At 43.1% G+C, this 16,873-nt stretch overlaps 1 protein-coding gene across 24 annotated transcripts in view; it reads right to left on the reverse strand.

Annotated features, from left to right (window-relative positions):
- The window catches only part of madd (MAP-kinase activating death domain), a 45,399-nt gene that overhangs the window by 2,675 nt on the left and 25,851 nt on the right, over positions 1-16,873 (reverse strand). For 6 of the 24 annotated variants that reach the window (XM_062395415.1, XM_062396126.1, XM_062395246.1 and 3 more), the window contains 20 exons: positions 15,552-15,660; positions 15,222-15,302; positions 14,835-15,021; positions 14,576-14,726; positions 14,035-14,238; positions 12,558-12,608; positions 11,109-11,212; positions 10,926-11,009; positions 10,179-10,337; positions 9,743-9,863; positions 8,885-8,947; positions 7,543-7,663; positions 7,284-7,389; positions 7,064-7,174; positions 6,514-6,621; positions 5,964-6,128; positions 5,802-5,874; positions 5,130-5,236; positions 2,351-2,420; positions 199-245 (listed from right to left, as the gene is read on the reverse strand). In XM_062395415.1, coding sequence (XP_062251399.1) covers positions 199-245; positions 2,351-2,420; positions 5,130-5,236; positions 5,802-5,874; positions 5,964-6,128; positions 6,514-6,621; positions 7,064-7,174; positions 7,284-7,389; positions 7,543-7,663; positions 8,885-8,947; positions 9,743-9,863; positions 10,179-10,337; positions 10,926-11,009; positions 11,109-11,212; positions 12,558-12,608; positions 14,035-14,238; positions 14,576-14,726; positions 14,835-15,021; positions 15,222-15,302; positions 15,552-15,660 — 2,222 coding nt within the window. The remainder of the gene's footprint in view (positions 1-198; positions 246-2,350; positions 2,421-5,129; positions 5,237-5,801; positions 5,875-5,963; positions 6,129-6,513; positions 6,622-7,063; positions 7,175-7,283; positions 7,390-7,542; positions 7,664-8,884; positions 8,948-9,742; positions 9,864-10,178; positions 10,338-10,925; positions 11,010-11,108; positions 11,213-12,557; positions 12,609-14,034; positions 14,239-14,575; positions 14,727-14,834; positions 15,022-15,221; positions 15,303-15,551; positions 15,661-16,873) is intronic. The other 18 variants (XM_062396040.1, XM_062395959.1, XM_062396210.1 and 15 more) reach the window with 16 other exon arrangements.

Consider the following 16,873-nt stretch of genomic DNA (forward strand, 5'->3'; position numbering starts at 1 on the left):
TCGAGAAATCTCCACAGGGCATCTTTTAATATCTGTCCTAACTCTGAATTCCACATTTGCTTGAATTCCAACTCAGCAAACATTCCGATTCCCAAGTGGAATTCATGTAAACGCTTTATTTACAAGTAGAGAATCAACAGTTTATTCCCAGATTATCTCACTGGGAAGTTTCCTGCAAACGAACACTAGAGGACTCACCATGGGCGTCTTGTACTTGTGGATCACCACTTCTTTAGTTTCAGGAACTACGCCGATGCAAGAGACAAAACACAGAGTTCAAAGGCAGCAGGAACCTCAGTGAGTTCATGTCTGAGACGTCTGGGGTTTTTACAGAGATGGATCAACAAGGTGGTTAAAGAACGGAAGAGGAGCTCCACACGTCGGATGTTTGACAAATGGCTGCTCTACTTTTAAAGAAGCAGTAAAATCCTGGTCGTGGTAAAAATAGATCAGCAATCTGCCAAACGAAACCCTGGAGGAGGTGAGACGTTCACGAGCCACGAGATGGACGAAGGGGAAACACAGATGTGTTATAACAAGAGACCGGAGAGTGTGAAGTGTCAGACAGGAAATAGAAACCAAAAGAAACCAAAAGAAACCAGAGCCCGGTCAGTGGAATTTGGTAAATCAAAGATATTCTGATAGAAAAACGCTTTTATTTTTCTAGATTATAGTATATAAATATATATCAGGGGTAAATAGAGAAAGAAAACATTATTGTACCAAATTGAGCTTTAAGCTAATTTATACTAAACAAATATATATATCTATGTATCTATGTTTGAGAATATTCACTAATATAATATTTTGAGATATAACAATATTATTTCTCCCTAAAATAAACTCCAGAGTCGGTCGGGCTCTAAAATAACAAACAGACAAATAAAAAGAGGAAACAGGAAGTGAACTGAAAGTCAAACGACACGAACAGAGAAGCAGCTTCGAGGCCAAAGACCCTTTGACCCGGGACCATGTCCCCGTCCAAAGACCCTTTGACCCGGGACCAGGTCCCCGTCCACAGGACTTTTCATTAGTAACTGTGAATCCAGAGCAGAGATGAGGAGGCGGAGATCTGGAGCGATGAAGGGGGCCGGGAAAACATCCTCCCCCTCATTTATATATATATAAATATAAAAACTCCAGTCCCATCACAGATCTCCACTTGAGGCAGAGACGTCAGAGAGAGAGAGAGTGAGAGAGAGAGAAAGAGAGAGAGAGAGAGAGAGAGAGAGGACAAACGTGAGGGAGGAGGGAATCTGGGGTTTAGCTCCGTCAAAAGAAAACGAGAAACAAAAAGAGAAGCGGAGGGAGAGTGAGAGAAAGGATGGAAACTAAATGACGGGTGAGGACATATTCAGCACAGAACTGGTTTGAATAAGAAAGGAGAAAGGTGACGACACTTTACCTGCTGGAGAATGAAGGTTTTCATAGTGGCAAAGATGAGGGCAACATTACAAAAGCAGCACAGAGACACGGCAGTAACCCAGCCTGGCTCTCACTCCTCAACCTGCTCCTCCTCATACCTGAGGGTCTATTGATCAGATATCTGTTTCCCTGTTCTACTCGAGTCTTTCAAAATACACGTCCTAACCACTGGTTGCTTCTTATTATTGCTACATTTGATTTTATATATCTCTCAGGGCTTTTAACACTGAAGTATCCTTGATGTGTTTCTTCAATGTAGACATAACTTGTGATTTCTTAGTTTAACTTTTTACATTTTCTTTCCTCGTGAGTTTCATTCAACTTTGTTGAAACCATTATAAAAACACACTTTTAAACTTGAATGCATTTATTGATTTACTCATTTACCTCTGGTGAAATCTTTCACTAATGATGGAGGACAACTTTCAAAACAAGCATATTATCCAATTCTCTTAAGGTGCTGATCTTCTATATTTTCATTTCTATTCAAAATCTCATATTTTACAAGTTTTTGTGATTTATTTAAAGAAAAGTTTGTGGTTTAAGAACCTAAAAGCATTTGAATGATTTTGTGTTGTTCTTTGAGAAACTTTTCTGATTCCTGTCTGTTGTGGTGAAGTAAAACTAAGATATTTAAATAGAAGCCAGGCTGTTGTGTCCTCCCACTTGTCTCCACGCGGTAGGGACGTGTGTCTGTCCCTCTTTAACGTCTCCACAAACAGCCGCTGGCTCTAAACTAAAGAAAACCCCGTCCTGTACAGAATTCATCCATCACTTCAACACCTGCAGACATCGGTGTCTCAGCGTTTCCTCCAGGAGAACCAGAATCCAATTTATCGAACCCTTATCCGACAACACGTTTGCCATGAAGCTGAGTTACTGCCGTGCCGAGTACAGGCCTAGAATCAATAGATGGTGTAATTACCAAATTCCTCCAGGACAAAGACTCCCTTCACTGTATTGCACTTTTTAATGTGACTCAGCTCTATGAAAACCTAAAAACAAACAAAAAAAACAAACAAAAACAAGACAGAACATTATTAACTCAACAACACTGGATGAGAAGTAAACACTTTGTAATTTAAGATATGTTAAACTGGGTTTATTCAGTATGAAAGGTCAAAATAAAAAAAAATAAAAAACGACTACACATGGATGCAAGCTTTTAACGGCTAATGAAAGAAAAGAAAGTCACACTATGAGAAGTTTCCATGATCGAACGCATACATGGGCGACGGTTAAATGAGGAGAAATGCACGAGTCCGCTCAAAGCTCGGGGGGGGGGGGGGGGGGCTAATGACTCGTTTCATCAATGAAGTGTGTCACAGCTTTAAAGATTACACTTATATTGTTAAACTGTTTTTTTAAAAACAACACACATTCTTTTTTTCAGTGATGCAGTATGGGCCCAAATGATGCAGACATGGAATTTCCACACACAAATGTAGACAAGGACACAAACTTAGATTTTTTTGCCAAAAAACAGCTACGACAGTCAAAAGAAAAAAGAAAAAGAGGAAAACAAAAAAGGAACCGAATAAAGATGTAACTGCTAATCAGCAAACACAGCAGAGGTTGTGTACCTTCCGCTCCTTGCAGGGGGAGAGAGCATGGGAGAGAAATGGTTTGGATTATTATCGGACAGAAGAGCACAGACACTCGACGACACTCCGAGAGGGCGCTATCCGCTGGAGCCTCGTACGGATTCAGATCCAGAGATCTGGCTGAGAGGTTTCCAGAGCCAATGTGAGAAGAATAAAAAAATAAATCAAAAAAGGTCACAAGACGAAATCGGCCCTGTAGAGCTAGGAAATGGAAAAATAACAAAAGAGGACTAGGGGTTTGACTAGGGGGGGGGAGAGCTGGATTCAACCTCTGGACTTTAAACATCTCAGTCCCCCAGAGCCCTCCATGCCTCCTCCTCCAGCAACAAGGGCTGGCACCAACACCACCCGCTCACACAGCAGCACTGATACACTGAGGCAGCTGATGGAGAGTATGTGTCCTCGACCACGGTCGCTGCTCATTCACCATCGTGAAGAATTTAGTTTTGGGTTTTAATCCTAAAGAAGACGTTCCTGCTGCGGAATCACAAACCTGAGCCTCTTTAGGAATAGAAACAACTCGACCCCTTGAAATGTGAAGCACAAAACTTTAATGTGAAAAGTAGAAAATGTAGAAGCAGGAATCGTACCAGTGTCTCAAGTAAAGGGTCCGTTCACCCAAATTATAAAACGACATCATTAGAAATCTGAATCTGATTTTATCTGCCCAAATCTTCCTTCAGCTTTGTATCTATCAAACCAAGTCCTGTGTGGACTATCCATCACCATTACTCTCACCAGCTAGGTGCTGTGTTTGTCTTCCTGCTGTTTGCTGTGGGACAGGTCGAGGACACTGGGTTCTTAGAGCTCGTCTCCTGAAACAAGCTACGACCGACAACAATCACCAGGAGAGAGTGAACGACAAGAGTCGAGCCGGGAACTGGAAAGTCTGAAGAATGAGCCGAGAAATGCTAAACTGCTTTTGTGCCAAGTGAAACTATATCCTCTGCAGAGAAGCGTTAATTCTTTATACCACCTTTATAATAAACAAACCCCCATAGTGCATTTAGTCAGGGCCCAGCTCTCTGATTGGTTAATGGCATGTTATGTCCAAAGCACACCCCTGATTGATTATGAGACTTAGTACAACCCTTTGAGCCAAATCCTCTGGATCGCCACTTTACGGATTATAAACCCAGAGTCCTCTATGCTAAGATGGTTTCTGTCATTTCTTTTCCCACTGAAGAATATCCTTGTTCCTGTTTCTGATCAATTTGGTCTTAATCAGTTAATTGATTGATTAACTTGATTGACAGCTGAGACCAAATCGAGATGTGGGACCTGGATATCAGTTTGAAGACGCAGGACGTGCGATGAGGAACGCTGCTGTTAACTGACTCTTTTGTGTTGTTGTGTTAAAAGATGCCGAACACTTCTGAAGTGTGTTATCAGCACGGCTGCTCCTCGAGACTATTCACCTACCGCACATTGTCACAATCACAGCTTCACACACCTGAGAGAACAACGTACCGTCTATCGCTACCTGCACAGACGTGAAGACAACACACAACGTGGTTCGAGGGTCCCAACTTAAACGTGGAAGTTGCTATCAAAGAGCCAATTATTAATGAAAAGTCGTTGCTGGAGATCATCCATCGTACCACTGACGCACAACACACACACACACACAATAACACTTCATCTCCTCCCACACAGTAAATGAACATGAGGCTTGAACACCACAGATGTCAAAAAAGAAACTCGTGTGGAAGGATGTGTTAATTCATGTTTGGGGAAACGCATGCACACAAAGACACACACACAAAAACAAACACAATCTGAAAACCTAAAAAAGCAAATCCATAAAAGCAAAAAAAAAAAAGCACAAACGGAACGTCTTCCTCTAAAGGAAAAAAAAACCATCAGACGGGAGCAGAGGCCAATCAGATGTGCGATCAGTCGTTTCCACTGTTTTGAATGAGATTGAGTTTTTAATGACGATAGAGGAAGATCTGACGAGATGACGGGAAATGAAACAAACACGTGAGGCGAGCAGAAGGACGAGATGAGCTCTGAACCATCAGGAGGGATTTCTTTGTTTTCATGCCCCGGTGTCGAGATGAAAAGCAGTTTCTCTCTGCGCTGGTTCCGCCCTCTTACCTGGCTGTGCATGAACTTAAGGTTGATTCCCTCCAGGGTGACCTGCAGCAGCCCACCTTCGCCCGTCTTCATGTCCTGGACGGGAAACTCTCCGCCCAGCTCCGGCCCTGAAGGAAACCACAGCCGAGGTCAGAGCTGCTGTGGAGGAGTCGTTCTCAAAAAGCATCCAATGAAACCACATGCTGCTGGGATGCAGAAATATTTTAGCCTCTTCTAGTTGTGGATTTTGAACATCGAGGGGATTTGAGTTAAGATGCTGATGAGAAGAACTAATTCAAAATGTAGAAAATACAAAGAGAGTTTCTGCAGAGATTGATCTCCAGACATAAAACACTGGAGTACTCAACCAATCAGGAATCTTCAGCACTACAAGCCCCCGCCCCCAAAGGTACAGTCCTACCACTGAGCAGAGACAAGTGCTTTTATTTTGATATAAAAATGGAACAGAAGGTTTAAAGGAATTCACAGGACTGCAGAGAGCACAGAGCTGTCATGGAGCTTGAACCTTCCCCAAACTGTCTGTTAAGATTTGTTCAGGTCGATATGAAACTTCTTTTTGTTGCTGCAGCTCATCCAGAGAAATATGTTGTGAGAAGAGCAGGTTGTGAGGACACAAGAGTCGGAAAAAAAGAAAGACAAACAGGAAACACAACGAGTCTGCTCTCTCCTCACCTGGTTTAATGCTTTGCTGTCTGGATGCAGCTCTTTCCATACTGTCTTTAACACAGTAGTAGAGTTCACGACACTGGAACGCAAAAAAAGCAAGAAGTTATGAGAATGAATCAGCAACGTCCTCCTCCAGTGGATCAAAGGTACAGGTTGTGGGTTCCTGACCTTTTTGGTGTAGAACTTGTTGAGCTGCGTCTCTTGGCCGTTGCGTCTCCACAGACACAGAACCTTGGTCTTGGGGCAGTACGTCATGTTGATGAGTTTCTCGTACCACCAGCGTTCGTACACGGTGCCGATGTTGCTGCGCAGCACGATGCAGTCGTCACAGACCTGAGACCAGTCACCAGTGCAGAGTTAAATGAGCTCACAGCCACAGAACTGGTTCATCTGTACAACAGAGATAATCTACCTGCTCTGCTGCTCAGAAACAGAACAGAAATTATGTTTAAATGCTGTAATTTATTCCACCTCATTTATTTTTTTAATTAACTAAAAAAAAAAAATATCAAAATAATTATCTTGGTGCTTGGTTCTTATTCGTTTTTCAAATTAAAAGCCTACTTCTGAGGGACAGCAGAAAAACATTTGATGTGAAAATCCTAAAAGAAAACACAAATTAATTCCTTATCCTCTCTTGACATTAGTAAAATATATTTTGCAGAAGTCTCTTATGTCACAAATAAAGCTCCATTCATAGTAAGTTAACTTCCTCTACCTCCATGAAGAAGATGTCTCCCGTGGTGTCGGTGCCGGCATGAACAACAAACGTTTGCTTCTTGATGTGACGGCTTCCACTGGGCCTGATGGACCACTCACGGCCATTCTGAAAATAAAGCACAGTCCAATTACCAACCGCACAGTGTGTACGCACAAGAGGAGCATTCAAGGTTTCCTGGAAATAACCGTGTAGTTAGTTGTCTAATTATCAGGAAGATAAAGATACAGTTGTTATAAAGTTATGAAAGTTGATTTTATAATTAATGCCGTTTATCTGAGGCGTGTCCGTGAAAGAAAAGGTCAATTTAAACCACAGTAATTATACATTTGTTTGTTTGTAGACAGATGTTCACCTCCCCCGCTACCCAAACCTCCCACACCCGCAACGACTGGAAGTTAAAGCAACTCCCTCTTTTCATCTTTAATAAGATCCAGATTACACAATTATTTTTCACAGAACTTCCCAGGAAACAATCATGGACGCACGGAGCAATAAACCGAAGCCTCAGCAGCTGAATCAAGTGGACACACACAGCACAGGTATTCACCATGTTTGCCAGTTTGTCCAGCATCTCGTTGATCTCTTGGCTGTACGTGAGGCCGATGTGGGACTTTCCCATCAAACGTCTCACTTTCTTCCTGATGTCGTTTGTGGTCAACTACACAAATATTAAAAAGGGGAAACATACAGCAGTGAAAACAGTCAAACAGGGAATTTAGTGGATGATTTAACGGTTTGTGTGATGAATAACAAACAGGGCTCCGTACTTTCATCATGAGCATGTACGCTATCATGTTGTGCAGCAGAGTAGCCAGGAGTCTGTCCTCGTCATCCTCCAGACGCTTTCGGTCATGATCCCCCAGCGACATGTATCTGTGGTGACAGGCAACACACAGGAGGGAGAATCAAGAGATCAAGGGAGGTGCAGGGATGAAACCCACAAAAGGAATCTGGTAACTATGAATAGGTGATGCTAAAGTTATCCAAATATGAGGCAGAAAAGAAAAAACGTCAGCCGTGTGGAACCTTTCGATCATCTCCTGAGGCCCCTGGTCCATCCCCATGCCCTCGCGCTCCAGCATCACCGCGTCGAGGAAGGCGTCCTCCCAGAACTGCAGCTGGTCCCACAGGGTGGAGCGCTCTTTACCTGAAGACACCAGGACAGAGCACGTTCAGCTCCACATCATCACAGCTGATCCGTTTAAAAACAACCTAGACCACGTGGGTGCAGCCACAAGAGAACCTCTACAAAGATTTCTGTCCCGATTAAATCAAGTTAATTAAATCGACTTTAAAAATATTAAAATGTGCTTAAAACAGTCATTAACACAAAACAGGCACATGTTTATGCAATCAATATGAATGTAATAATAATGTAAAACACAAGCTAATGTAAATATACAACTGTACAAGACTATTTATTCACAGTTACTAAAAGTTTTACTGTAGGTAATCAAATAATGATGTTTTAAGATTTCACTGGAAAATTAAATTTAAATTTTGTCTGCTTTCAATCACGGAAAGGAAATGGATTAGACATGCAAGAAAATCACATCACAATCAATTAGACCCGTTACAGTTATACATTATGATGCTTATTAAGGGGATTTGTGGTGAAGCTCGTAACAGATCTTACAAAACATTTGCTCTAATTAACCGTATCCGTTTGGCAGATTTTTATAAAAAGAGCAATGTTGTATTCATAAGAGGAATCTGATGCTGCTCAGCCAATAATGTGTTTTATTTTGTTCACGCTCCTGTAATTTAGAAAATAATTAATGATTAAAACCTTACAACAAAATTCACGTCTCAACTTTAAGTGTCAAACAAACTGTTTTCACAGGAGGTTAAAAATGTGTTTAATATTTTACTTATAGCTTCACCCATATCCCCCCCCCCCACAAACTCATATATCATCAAAATAAACTAATTAGTATTCTTGACATTTCCCCGTCTTATCCAACAGGTGGTTTTGTGTTGTTTGCGTGCGCTCGAGTCATAATGACATTTCCGACAGCACTTGAAGGCAACGTGCACTCATCCGATGTGCAAAGGCCATGAAAAAGCTTTTAATCCAAGTCGGTCGGACGCCTGTGAAAACGCAGGTGAGCAGCGGTGAGAGTGACGTGAGTGGAAACTGAACACATCTCGATCTGAGAGGGGAAACTGGGACCAGATCCTGCAGCTGAGCTCATATTTCCACCTCCATCACAAGAGTGCAGCTCCCCAACAACACAGGAAATACCCCACATCACATCAAAAGGTAACTCACAGAGCCCGGCAGATCACTGGATACACACACCCTCACACACACACACACACATACACACAAAGGGGAAAAAGGGCAAAGGCAAAAGATTTGCCCTACTTAGAGAAAAGGTTTCCATGGCAGCATCCTCTAGTTGATCCCAGACGGAGCTCTTATCGCGTCCTGGAAATATTTCCCAGGAGAAGCAGCAGGAGGGAAGAGAAGCAGCGAGAGCGGGGGGGGGGGGGGGGGGGGGGTTAGTCAAGGAGGTTTAACGAGAGCAGAGCGAGCAGAGAACCAGAAGAGGAAACAACAACAAGGGCAAACAAGGACAGACCACGTTTAATTACTCTTATCTTTAGACTTTGACCTCAGAATATTAAACTGGAAATCAATATATAAGTACAGTGAATTCAAAGAGCAATGATCTTATAAGTGTTCATCAATGAAAGAATTGTGTTTCTTTAAACATTCATTCACAGTTGTTATGTTTTACTACTTTTATAATCTGTTTTCACGCTTCACCGACGTGTTATTTAATTCATTTGATATTTTTAAATTGATCCAACCTGTCACACTATGAAATCTATTCTCAGAAGGCAGTGAGCACAACTTCCTCCTACTGAGTTCCTATTCATCACTATATAAAGCTGGACAGTTACATCAGGCTGTAACCTCTCACCGTTACACAGCTCATTCACATTACACCACTTCTCTGTCGTCACATGTCTGACTCTTTTCCTCTGGAGTGAAATGATCAAAAGTTCAATGTGGTCAAATTCTAAGGGAAACCAAAGCAAATGACTGTTTACCTTCGTGGAAAGCACCTTTTAATATTGTTAGAAAAAGCGATGCAGAAACAAATCAGAGCAAACTACCATGAGAGAAAAAAGTGAGGGAGTAAGTAAATGGAGGAATAAATGTTCAATCACACATTGACTGTGAGAGAAGGTCTCTGAAGCAGACAGTGGGACGTACCAAGCAGGCCTTCACAGAGGTAAATCCTCATGCTCAGGTCCTCCATGGGCTGAGGAGGCGGCCCCTTCGACTGAGCTGGGACCGGATCTTTGACACCTTTTTTCAGAGTGTGAGTCCTCCCCTGAAAAAAACAGGACAGGGTCATTTTAGGGAAGTAAATCGTGCCTATGAATGTTTTATTTAAAGAATTCAAACCCCTGAAACTGGACAACTGAGCTGCAAGGTGAGTTTTTAAAAGAAAAATCAAGAGCTTTTAATTTTCCAGTTTTTTAATTCACGCAGAAACCTTCCGGTGATTAATCTCCAGGCGCCTTCTGTGACTTCATATTAAGCTCATTGCTCAATTCAATTAACTTACAATCAAATTAGATTTACTATCTCAACTAAGAGGGGGTATAACCTGCATATTCCCATTATCCCCGAGTCTTTGACTTACAAACACTGAGCTGGTGGCTGGATTGGTTTCTATCTCACTGTCGGAGAGCGTCCCTCTGGACTGAGTCAGATGAGCAGTCCTCCTCCCCCCGAGGCCGTCCCCTGCTGTGCTGCTCAGGTCACTGTCGGCTCCCAGAGTCTCCCCCGAGCTGTTGCTTATCTAAACATAAAGATCCAGGTGTACGGATGAAACACAAGTGCAGAGGATTTTGTAGAACAGGAGCTTCAGGGATTCAGATGGATACCTAATCCCTCTGTGTGGAATAAACTGGTTTCAAACTAACAGCATTTGAAACCTCCATGTGGGGTGTGTTGACTATGAGCTGGAGTTTCTAGCTCTTCTTTAAGATTCTGTGTTTTCGACAGTTGAAATATTCCTCTGGGTTGTCCATCATTTTAGCTCAGTTCCTTTTGCATGCATGAACTTTGTCTAATGACGGTTTGATGCCTAAGCAATGTTAAATATAAATATATACACAGACATATACAGGAATCTGCAGCCCTCAAACTGAGAGTGTTATCAATTATTTGTCAGACTAGTAAGTTTCATGCTTCTAACAATAAGCTAAACGTGGCAACATGTTTTTTATAATTATAGATTTTCAAGAGGAAAGACATGAGTGTGACATGCAATTGTATGTAGAATAGACGGGGATAGAGTATCTGTGTTTTACAGATATATATTAGTATTGTGACATATGTATGTAGAATACAAAGGCACAGGGTATCTGAGTTGGCCGTGCCCTACCACTGTGCTGGCCTCTGAGTCCTGGCTGGTTGTTCTGGTCAGGATCGGTGGCTCCGAGCTCGTTACCGACTCAGTGTCGCTCTTCTATAATTAGAAAACATAAAGACAGAAGAAAGGAATTTGGTTGTTGTCATTATCTAAGAGATAACATGCAGCTTTTCTTTATTTTCCCCATTTGCTAACCTGAGATCCAGATGTGACACCGAGGCCACTGTCCGCACTGATCTGGGATTTCTTCTCCTCTGCGTCGGCCACTTGGGGGCGCTGCTGCTTTGCTCCTTCAGACCCTGCAGGGCACACACATGATTATCAGCAGGTTGTCGTGAACAGAACCTACACGACCTTCTTACCTCGAGGAGCCGCCTCCCTCAAAGCCACCACCCACAGCACAGCAACACTACAACCATCTAAAAGTGCCAAAGCCTCCATTTCAACACGGCATCACACCGGAGACACAGCGAAGCAAACAGTAGAACACTAACACTAACTTCCTCCAGGTAAAAAAATACAGACAGTTGTACACTTTATAATTTCACATTTTCTGAATCCAGTGGTGTTTTTTCTTTTCTCTAAAAGACCAGACAGAGAAGTGACAAAGGGGCAAGCAGAGAGTGCAGTCAAATTAGGGGGAAAGTTACAAATTAAATAAATAAAACAATAAAACTGCAAGAGCGTGATATTAATTCTCAGTCAATGCTGCAGATGTGGCCCAAGTTTCACCAAAACCAACAGACACAGGCAGTTAGGCATTCAGACGAACTGGTGGACGGTACAGGAGACTTTTTCGGTTTCAAGTGTGATTTGTACTTTTTTATCAGGTGACACGTCGATCCTGACACTTCCTTTGTTTGGCTGTGTGTTTTTTTTGTTGTGACACTTGAATTTTGAAGATATTTAATAAAAATTATGGCTGTTAATAGGTAATTCCCAGTAAGCCACTTGAAACTGGAAAAAATACAGTTAAAAGAGCGGGACAGGGCGGCAAGTTTCATTTCTGTTCATCGGGATGCAGGGAAATAAAAATAATTTAAAAAAAACACTGGAAAATAAACTTACACTTTGCTCAAGCTGAAAAAGTGACTAAAAATAGCAAAGACTTGATTCTAAACGCTGTTAAAAATATCTAAAGTTCTTGTCTGACTAGGATGCATATTAACCATCACATATTAGAGGAGGTTAAACTGAGAAAACAAAGCAAGACATCATCCTCTTAAGTCTTAATTAAACACAACATGAAACATATTTCAAATTGTGTTCCAATTTCTCACACTTCATCTGTGAGAAATTGTGTGACCCTAGTTGTCGTGTAGCCAATACTGCAAATTCAATGAAAACTCCTTAATATGATGAATTAAGAATCATGTTCACTTTGTACAAAACATCAATATATTCTAATTGTAAAATGAAATTACCCAGATCGACCTCTTCTCTCACTAGATGACTCTAAGCTTGTATATTATGGTTTATCCATTGAGTACATGCTTATTAGGAGCTTTAATAGATTTGACTTGTTCATCTGTTAAGACACGGGTGAGGCAGGTGAGAGAAGGGGGGGGGGGGTAAAAGGTCAACAGCCGAGCACCCCATTCGTTATTCTTTATTTATTTTTCTGGTGTGTGAAAAGTGTCTTACTCTGTGGTTTTTCCAAAGCTTTTTGCTTATCCTGGTGCTTGCTCCACAATTCTACCCAAGATGCATTGCAAGCAAGGAGAGAAAGACAGAGAGAGAGTCAGAGAGCGGATTTTGAAAAGGCATGTATGGTGGATGAGCATTCAAATCAAAACAAAGAACTCAACAAGCAGTTAGAATCTGTCATCGCTAAACACAGGCGTGTTGTAATGTTTGCATGTAGCCGTGGTTTTTAAATCTGGACAAGAGGAAAGGTTTGGTCTCTCGTCGTGTGGGTCCACTGTGTGCGACAGCTACTACGGTAACATTACAACACCCAGAGCTCCGGTTCCAGAGTCCCGGAGAGCCACACAGTGAAGTCCGGCCCGAGCTTCGGCTCCGACCGCAGGACACTGACGCCGTCGACTGCATGTGTGCGGCTCTCCAGAGCAAAGGTTGGAGAGAAAGAGAGCGACAGAGAGAGAGAAAGAGAGAGAGAGAGCTGGATGATCCGGAAAAAAGGAGCATGGGATGGGATTGAGAGGCCGACTAGCCAGCAGGTGAAATGGAGCAGTTGCAGAAGCCGGGATGCAAGTCTCAAAGCATTCTGTAGAATTGAGGGTGCAACTTCTAAAAACAGGAAGAAAAGGGGGTGCAGGTAGGAGAGGTGTCAGGGTGGTGGACTGAAGAGTGTCCCCCGTATACAGTCCCAGGAGAATTCTCAGAGAATTAAGAGGTGAAGGAGAGTTTAAAGGTTTTCTCAATCAATTGGTTCTTTGGTGACCAATACAAGAAGCTTTCTGCAGTGAAATTTGTCTCTTTACTGGGACTGTTTACTGGGGAGCGATGCTTCCACCCTCCATGCTAATAGCAGAGGAGCTGCCGCTGCTTTCCACAGCACGCCTCGGAAGAAACCTGCAGTAACAGGCACAAGACCGGCACCGATGTTTTGACTTATCGATGCACGTACCTCCGGTTTCCCTCGCCCACTACTGCAGATTTAGGGTATTGGGAGACCAAAACAAAGACATGCATTCAAGGTGCTAAGAGGCTGACAACAGAAGTCCAGAGGGGAGGCAAACAGGGGCACAGATGTTTGAGGGAGGGGGAGACAAACACACGCAGTCCAGGCTGAAGGACAGGGAAATATTCCAGACACTTTTTTCACGATGGAAATCGTGTAAATAATGTACAAGTTTGAAAATTCTGACTATAGATTTTCATTTAATATTATTTTTTTAGACACAGATATCCCCCTCTAGTATTTGTATAGGGGGATTTGCATGTTGTGCTGCTGCTCCAGTGTTTGAGGTCAAAGTGCGTGGAATATTTGAACACCTGTAAGAATCTATCTAAAGGGATTTTTCTTTGAGACGGTTGGAGGGGGGAAGGGGTTGGGGGGGGGGGGACTGGTATTCAGGTTGATGAGCTTGTAGGGGGCTGGGTAGGGGGGGGGGATCTCACAGTGCACATGCAACCGGGGCCGGAGTGGTGTACACACCGATCGAGGCAATAAAGTTCTCCTCGTTCAGACTCCGGGTATCAAAATGGCGGTCCCCCTTGCCCGTGGGGTGGTGCGGCAGCTGCAGGTGGGGAACATTCAGGAGGCCCTGAGGTCTGGCCGTCTCCATACGACCAGACGGACTCTCTTTACTCCCCGGGCTGCCAGCACTGTCTGTGGGGCTTCGCTTGCGTTTCTCTGGGTCTACACCACGTTACCGGGATTAAGGTTCCAAAGACAGAGTTCGTCAAGTTAAGAAGAGAAGTGGGAGAAATGAGTGGGGGCTCAAACTGGGAGAGGGTTAGCAGTTTTACACAAAGAAGGAAAACAGCGACGAAACATTAGCTTTGTAGTTACAGTTAATCTTAAGAGTCAAAATCTCACATGCAGCTTAAAGCTTAATATTAACACAGTGCATGGACATGGAAATGTGTTAGTAGAAGAGCGCCACTGCTACTATGGTTCCCAGCAAACAGTTTTAAAAATCAACTTCTAATAAATTCGTAAACATTCCTGTGCTACACACCTTTGTGTGACTTACCTTTGGTTTGATAATGTGTCCGTGCTATTTCCAATAGGCTGAAGACACTGGCCATTCCTCCGAGGCCTGCGTTTGTGTACGAGTGCTCCAGACTGGAAACTGTGCACTTCAAGATGTCCAGCATGCCTTTGTAAACCTTCCTGCTCACCTCCTGGAGGCAGGACACAGGGAAACGGCTTATAATGAGATCAACAAGACAGTACAAGTAGCTCCTGGTCTGACGATGGAAGACCTGGAAAGTTAAAAACAAGCATCTCACCACGTCGCGTATGATCTCCTGTCGGGCGTCTTCCTCCGACTGGACGGCTCGGTTCAGTTTACTCAGAACGAAGACGCGGAGCTGCTCGTTCTCCAACAGACGCCGGACCTTTTTCATGTTGAGCCAGCCGACCCCCTGGCCGTCGAGGACACTCTGCACCACCTCCTTCAAGAACTGCTGGTTCTCACTGGGAAGATGACAGTTTGTGTTCAGTTCAACGGGACAGGGACTTTTCCTGCCCGCTCCAAGAAAATGTTCAGAAAACATGTCAGATTGAGCCCATGTGAGAGTGCAGCAGGAAACATCCAGAAAATTCACAGCGAGCAAGTGGGCGTGTCTAACAAATAGAATGCAAATATCTCAGGATAATAAAGAGGAGTCATTTACGAGAGGACGAAGATGTCAACGTGGAAAGACGACGAAATTCGAGAGTTTTTGGTCATAAGGGTCGACGCCGGTGTTGATGTGCTGTAAACACAAACAAGTTATTTCCACAGGGGAATTTATACGTCCTGTCCTGACTCCTGCTGCTCTACACAAACACCACCGCTCGCCTGAATGTTTCTGGACATTATTCTTCTGTTGTGAAGCTTCTGACCTGCACCCTCTCCTGCTGCGTTCTTCATGTGAGAGAAACAAACTCTGCAAACTGTCTGGACCCAATTTTCTGGTGTTGGTGTCTGAAAGTGGCGTTGAACATTCGGAAGAATCTGTTACCTCGTGTTGTTGACTCGACCTTGAGGAGACGGGGATTCTCTCTTCACTGTGGGACTGTGCTTGATCACCGACGACTTCTGGTCAACGAGTGCTCGCGGTGCACGTGCGCCTGAGGGAAGAACCACACGCATCAGGAACCAAAAACCAGGACGAGAGAAACTACGTTGTTTTCTAAGCTAACACGTCAAATACAGAAGGGAGCCGTTGACTGTGTGAAGAGGACACACACCTGGAATCTAGTGAAGGTTATCTACTGCTGACCAGACAAATTACTGGAGGTGCTAGAGTCTATTATTACAACAAGAGGGGTGAAGGGCAAATCAAACTGGGATGGTTCACACACACAAACACACCACACACAGGAGTCCCAATGGTGCTCTTGGTGGTGACATCACACATTAGCAGCATAGAGATGTGAGGTCAGACAGAGGACTGTCTGAACGGCAACTACATCACTGACGTCATGCATGAAGGAAATAAAGAGATGAGTGGAAGATAAGGAAGATGAGCCACAAGGTCCCGAGCTCATTATACTACACATTGAATTGATGCTGCTCAGCCTCTGCAAGTGATACTCTTGGGTCAATCATTTTATCATTATTTTATGTTTCCCTCCAACAAAGAGGTTGTGTTTTCATTGTCATGTCTTTGTCGGTCTGACAGCAGGGTTACTCGAAAACTACAAAACAGATTTCCATGAAATGTGTTCCTGTGAGGGGGTTTGGAGGATGACCCAAGGGAGAACACATTCAAGTTTGGAGCAGATCGGAATAATTGGGCAAATCCAGGATTTTTTTTTTACACACTTTTGATAAAGTGTTGATACTTATATTAGTGTTATTACACGAGAATGTTAACAAGCTGTCCTCAAACTGTCCATTGCTGCATTTCCTCTTTTCGGCCTCTGTCTGAAACACTTGGTTTTAGCTCTGCTCTCTTTAAGACATGAATCTCAGAGTTCGACTCATCAGGACTCATCCACTGTGAATGCTGGTGTTTCTTATCCCACCTCAGGCACTTGGCCTTGTTTCCGTGAAGTGGTCTAGAAACGACTTCTCGTCCTCTCAGGACAACACAGCCTTCTATTCTACTTCCATTCTTTCTTTAGAAAATTCTGCATCAGTGAAAACGTTTGTTTTCTATCTTTCAGGATACTAAACTTGATGGGTATGTATATGCAACTTGATCACAATACTTTTTTTCCAACTAAAGACGTCTTTAGATCTTTAGAGAATCAATTAAGCAATTCTATGACCATGATTTCACTTTCACTACAATACAATAAACTCTACACAACACTTGAAATGAAATACAGGAAGTTA

The sequence above is a fragment of the Platichthys flesus genome, chromosome 1 (genome assembly GCF_949316205.1).
Source record: "Platichthys flesus chromosome 1, fPlaFle2.1, whole genome shotgun sequence".
In the NCBI taxonomy this organism is placed as follows: domain Eukaryota; kingdom Metazoa; phylum Chordata; class Actinopteri; order Pleuronectiformes; family Pleuronectidae; genus Platichthys; species Platichthys flesus.